The 6,436-nt window shown below is 46.4% G+C and overlaps 1 protein-coding gene across 1 annotated transcript; it reads right to left on the reverse strand.

The window, feature by feature from the left end:
* Positions 1 to 4,806: 4,806 nt before the first annotated feature.
* On the reverse strand, positions 4,807 to 5,733 carry LOC137847302 (olfactory receptor 14C36-like). The gene has a single exon (XM_068665590.1). The coding sequence runs from the start codon at positions 5,731 to 5,733 to the stop codon at positions 4,807 to 4,809; it is 927 nt and encodes a 308-aa protein (XP_068521691.1).
* Positions 5,734 to 6,436: the final 703 nt, after the last annotated feature.

Genomic DNA, 6,436 nt, shown 5'->3' on the forward strand with positions numbered 1-6,436 from the left:
AGCAGTGAATGGAGCCCACAGACCAAAAGCCTGTCCAAGGTGGACTGACCAGAGCTCAATTGCTCAGTCTGGTGTGAGCAGGCAGAGGAGAGCTCTGCAGCCCCAGGGCACACAGCAGCCCCAGCAAAGGAGCCTGGCGAGTGATTGCTTGCAGCCCTGGGGCAATGGCAGTGATCCCATGAGCTGGGTCTGCCTCCCAGCCTGCCCAGCATGGCCCTGCAAAGTGCCCCTGTGCCCCGGGCACCACAGCCCCCTCGCAATGCAGAGCAACACCTCTGGTTGTCATGTCAGAGATCTCAAATTTTGACTAAACTCATACCTCAAAGCTATTTTCAATTTTCTCCATAGAGGCAACCACTGCCTCCAAGATGACTGAGGGGAGGTAAATCCTGCATGAAGGCCTGCAAAATGTTAGCCTGGATCCATAGGAGTCATTCTGGAACCAACACTTGTACGTTGGATGTACACTTTTGTGGAGGTGCAGAGATGATGGGCACTTGCAGGATGCTCCTACAAAACTTTGTGCCCTTTTCCCTACTGACTACAACACCACTTCTGTCTCAGCAACAGAGTAGCCGGCAGAGCGAGACAGATCCTCTGATTCCATGAAAGCCACCAGAAAGCTGATCCCAATAAGAAAACCAATATGAGGATGACAGGAGAAGCCTGGCCACCAGAGAATTGAGATTTGGGGGAGGGAAGAGGAGCTTGGGAAGCAGAAATTAAGGATTTTGTAGAGGTAAGAGGTTTCATGTAATACTGATGGTGCTTTAAAACTGGCTTAAAACAGTCATGTAAAACCCTTACCCTATTTTGACCAGTAACCCTAATCCCAAAACCTGAATGTTGCTCCAACACCTTGACAGAAATCCCCTGCAGTAATACCTGACCTCAGAGTATCCCTTCAAGCAGAACTCAGCCCATAGCCCCTTTCCTTACCTTTACTCTCTTGCTCATCCTAATCTCTTCCCTTAACACTAGCATTAAAACACTCTATTTAACCCCAGACGATTTCTTCGCAGACATAAAGAGAAGCATAAACCACGAAGCTTGTCCATACCCCAGCCACAGACCTGACACCCTATGCAGAACACCAAATCCTCCCAATAAATCTTTGCTTAAACTCTAACCCAGAAAAGTGAGCCCTAGTTGAAGGCCAGTTGGCACGTGACTTTGGGCAACCTAATCTAATGGAAATTGTCCCTGTCCATAGAAGAAGGTTTGACTAGATGATCACAGAATCCCAGAATCATCTAGGTTGGAAGAGACCTCCAAGATCACCTAGTCCAACCTCTGGCCTAACACTAACCAGTCCTCCGCTAAACCATATCACTAAGCTCTACATCTAAATGTCTTTTAAAGACCTCCAGGGATGGTGACTCCACCACTTCCCTGGGCAGCCCATTCCAATGTCTAACAACCCTTTCAGTATGTAATAAATGGCTCAGTCGTCAAAATAGGACTACAATCAAAGTTTACAATTTATTAAAGGAATAGAGGTAAGCAAACAGCGCTGGGTGCGCCAGGAATCTCTGCTCCACCAAGATGCACACCAGTTACATCAAGCAGCTGACTTTTATGCTCCTAGGCTGATACATATTCATTACTACTTCTAAAACAAAAACAGGATTATTATAATTCGTTTCCAGAATCCGAACCCTCCTACTGGAGCATGCGTATCTGTCTCTCGTGGTCCCTCTGGGGGGTCTCTCGTGCTGAAGGCTCATAGTCTTCCTTCCTCTTGTCCTTCTCCTTTGTCCAACTTGTCTGTATGTCAGAGACTTGTGCAATGTCCCCTGCAAGCTTTATCTTTTAGTTGTTCTTCAGCTCTCCCCGTCTCCTTAATTTCCTGGCCAGATATCAGAAACTTGCATAGTGCCCCATGCAATAGTCATAATAGTTAGCAGTTATTCTGAACCCCCTCCCTCTCCCCCCCAGATATCAGAGACTTTAAGGAAAAGCCTACAAATACATTTCCCTTCAAGCTCTCTATTGACACAAATTGCTAAAACATTCCTGTGCAAGAAACAAGAATTATATACATTAACCACTCTGTTTTTCTTAGACTTGTGTTTATACAAGGGTATGTAAGAGAGAAGGTCACATTCATCATACCATGCAGCCCTAGCATTGTTCCATACTGACACGAATCAGATGAACATATCTCACAAGTAGAGAAGTTTTTCCTAATAGCCAACCTAAACCTCCCCTGGCACAACTTCAGCCCATTCCCTCTAGTCTGGTCACTGGGCATGTTGGAGAACAGACCAACCCCCACCTCTCTACAGCCTCCTTTGAGGTAGCTATAGAGAGCTAAAAGGTCACCCCTGAGCCTCCACTTCTCCAGGCCGAACAATCCCAGCTCCCTCAGCTGCTCCTTGTAAGACTTGTTCTGGGTTACACGTCCCAGAGTAGTGTAAGGAACAATGCAATTCTTTTTGCCTTCTGCATCTACAGCAGAGGAAGTAGGATTTTGAAAAAAGTAGGATTTTTGAAAAAAGAGTAGAGTAAAGAGTAGAGTAAAAAAAAAAAAAAAGTAAATGTCTTTACTTTTCATCCTGAGTTTTCTACAGAAGATGCAAGAGAGACCATGGATGACCAGGTACCTACTCATATTACAGCTGAATTTCACCTACTAATATTTAAGCTGAATTTCTCTGGTTCCAATGGTCATTTCAATTTTATTTTATTTTATTTTATTTTATTTTATTTTATTTTATTTTATTTTATTTTATTTTATTTTATTTTATTTTATTTTATTTTATTTTATTTTATTTATTTTATTTTATTTTATTTTATTTATCTAAAGAAAAAAACACCTGACTTGTCTTAGAAAGGGTTTAATGTGCTGGGCTGGGCTTCAGTAACAAGGATAAAGACCACTGCTGGCAGTGGAAGTGTCAGCCCTCTAGACTCTGCTATTCCTCCCTGTGGAGGTCTCCAAATAAGTCACCCTGGATCAACAGCAAGAGGAGAATGATGCTCAAAACTGAAACGCAGCAAAAATCAGCCTTTAAAACTAGATTTTTTTTTATTAGCTGCTTTTTGAAATCTTCTTTGACTATATCATGCAAGCTCTGCAATTAGCTACACAAGGCATGAAGGCTTGAAGAATACTATGGAAGAGATGTTAGGAGTTTCTGCATTTTAATGAGTTCCATGGTGTATTGTGGTGCTGAGTCTATGAAGCTCAGGTACTGAGAGGAGAATAATGCAACTGCTAGAGAAAGTAAAGTCAGGAGGAAAAGCTGATGTGACTTGGAATATTAATGGGCCCCATTGAGGGCTGTTAAAAACTAAGCCTCCCCAAAATCTTGTTTGTGCAGATACATGGAGGCCATGGTTACAGACAGGCAAAGCACTGTGCTGAGGAAAGTCTTGGTTGGTTTTGGTGATGCAGAAGAGCCAAGACCTGACCCCAGCCACGGGACAGGGAGATCCAGCACCCCCACGTCTAGCTCAAGGTTCTTCTTGGGTCTGTGGAATGTGGTGGGCAGTGGGATGTCGTGAGAAGAACTGTGGTATGAAACCTCCAAGCAGCTGCACAGGGTTGAAAGGAATCCGTGAATCCCCATCACAATGAATATAACATACCTCCTACTAAGCTCTAGCCGAAGGGACAAAAAATTCAGGGCAGTTAGGGCCTACTCTTTTTACCAGCACCCTCTGCCTTCTCCTCTGCAGGCTTTCCTATGCTGTCCCACACATTGCCCTATTTCCTTGAAGTCTGGAGACACCCATCTCTGTTCACCATCTTGCTCTCATCCCTTGCTTTCACTGATGTCTTGTCAGCCCTCATCAGCTGTTTCTTGAAACACGAAGCAAGGGTCTGATCAGAGGGTGATCTCTGGCACCAAAGCATGACCCTTTGAGGGACATTTCTTCCTCCTTGTATTGAGTACCAGCCTTCCCTGGAACACTATGTGGCAGTTTTTTCTTTCCTGCTGTTTCCTACTACCAAAGAAAGCTCCCTCAGAGTGGAAACCACTCCTGAAGTAGGCATCCCAACCCAGCAGGCTCCTTGCGACCTCTCAGCCAAGCAGACACAAGTCACCTCAGCAGCAGCTTCCAAGCCAGGGGCCTGCTGCTGGCCTTGCAGCTTCTTGGCTACACACAGCCAAGCCTTGTGCCTGCTGCTGTGCAGTCATGGACTCAAGCAGAAGGGACAGGACAACCCATCTGGGGGCCTTCTTTCTGTCTGGGTCCTTTTGGCTCTGGAGGCAGAGGGGATCCCCCAGTCAGCATGCCAAGCAGGTGTCTTCTGCTGGCCTAGCAGGGCCACTGCCAGATGTCAGTCCAAAACTGCAGATCCCAGGGAGAAGTCAAGGCTGACCTGCCACCTCCAGACACAAGTGACCTCCCAGTCCCTTTCCATGACACGTTCCTGCTGCTGCCCTATCAAGTGCAGAGACATAAGTCACCCCGTAGGATGCTCCAGAGGAGATGGAAAGAGAAGGATACTGAGAGAAATGAATTTCCAATAATATCTTTATTGTCTTTAACAACAAAGGAAACATGATCTCTGTGTACATTAAATGATATGGTAAAAACTAAGACAAAATGTAACATTCAAAATGCTGAGAACTATACTACTAAAAACAAAATAAAATATTGTTGAAATATTAACAGAGAAAAATAATTTTAAAAATGTTTTGTCATTTTCCCAAATACCCTTTTATTTCTGTTAGGATTATTAATAATGACAATTTTATGATAACACTAATAATGATAAAAATGATATGATACAGTATGAATCAAAATATTTGCATATTATTAAGAATACGTCCTCTGAATACATCACAGATGCTAAAGAAGCATGTATGGAAACAATTTCCTCACTGCATTCTTGAGCTCCTGGTTCCTCATGCTGTAGATGAGGGGGTTCACTACTGGAGGCACCACCGAGTACAGAAATGACACCACCAGGTCCAGGGACAGTGAGGAAACGGAGGGAGGCTTGAGGTAGGCAAATATGGCAGTGCTGACAAACAGAGAGACCACAGCCAGGTGAGGGAGGCACATGGAAAAGGCTTTGTGCCGGCCCTGAGAGGAGGGCATCCTCAGCACTGCCCTGAAAATCTGCACGTAGGACAGCACAATGAAAACAAAACAACCAAAGGCCAAAAAAACACTAAAAACAAGTGCCCTAACTTCCCTGAAGTAGGTATTTGAGCAGGACAGCTTGAGGATGTGGGGGATTTCACAGAAGAACTGGTCCACAGCATTGCCTTGGCAGAGGGGCAGGGAAAATGTGTTGGCCGTGTGCAGGACAGCATCAAGAAAGCCACTGCCCCAGGCAGCTGCTGCCATCTGGGCACAAGCTCTGCTGCCCAGGAGGCTCCCGTAGTGCAGGGGCTTGCAGATGGCAACATAGCGATCATAGGCCATGACGGTGAGAAGGGAATATCCTGCTACAACCAAGAAGACAAAAAAGAAGACCTGAGCAACACAGCCTTGATAGGAGATGGCCCTAGTGTCCCAGAGGGCATTGGCCATGGCTTTGGGCAGAGTGGTGGAGATGCAGCCCAGGTCGAGGAGAGCAAGGTTGAGGAGGAAGAAGTACATGGGGGTGTGCAGATGGTGATCGCAGGCTACGGCTGTGAGGATGAGGCCGTTGCCCAGGAGGGCAGCCAGGTAGATGCCCAGGAAGAGCGCGAAGTGTAGGAGCTGCAGCTCGCGTGTGTCTTTGAGTTCCAGCAGGAGGAACTCACTCACAGAGCTGCTGTTGGGCATTTTGCTGACATTAAGCACAGCCTCCTGTTGAAGATGACAATGCAGATCAAAGTTAGAACAGACTTAAATGAGGAAAACCTATTCCCTGTCTTAGCACACCCCCCAGGTGATCTTCTCTCTTTACAGGAGAACCTGCCAGAATCTCATTGTTTCCATTCTGATCTCTCTGTGCAATGCTCTGGGATTCTCAGTCTCCTGTACAATCCTGAGAACACATTACCCTCAAACTTGCCTCCCCTGCAGTGCAGGAATCGGAAAGCACAGAACCAAAAAAAAAAGCCTTCTCCTTTAGATAAACAAAGTCTCAATCTTCTTCTGGAAATGACCCCTTATAAATGACATTCCCTAAAGCATCTTCTACTAATTTCTGGAGAAACAGAGAGACTCACCTTGACAGATGCTATCCGCCATCGGATGTGCCAGCTGTAGAAGACCCCTCTGGCAACCCCACCTGCATGGCCCTGCTGCCAGAGCCTCATGGTGTCAGGAGCCTGCAGATGTGTCCTGCCACACGCTGCCCTCTGTTATTGCGCTCCTCAGTGCCTCCAAGCCCTCTCTCCTTCTGTCCTCTCTGTGTGCCAGCTGCGGTCAGAGCCCCCAGCCCTGCTGCGCTGTGCAGAGAAGCTGCTCCTGGGCACAGCTGGCTCTCTGCACCAGGGCCCTCTTGCCAGCAGCTCTCTCTGTCCCATGAGCCCGGCCCAGC

Source organism: Anas acuta, chromosome W, assembly GCF_963932015.1.
Source record: "Anas acuta chromosome W, bAnaAcu1.1, whole genome shotgun sequence".
NCBI classification, from domain to species: domain Eukaryota; kingdom Metazoa; phylum Chordata; class Aves; order Anseriformes; family Anatidae; genus Anas; species Anas acuta.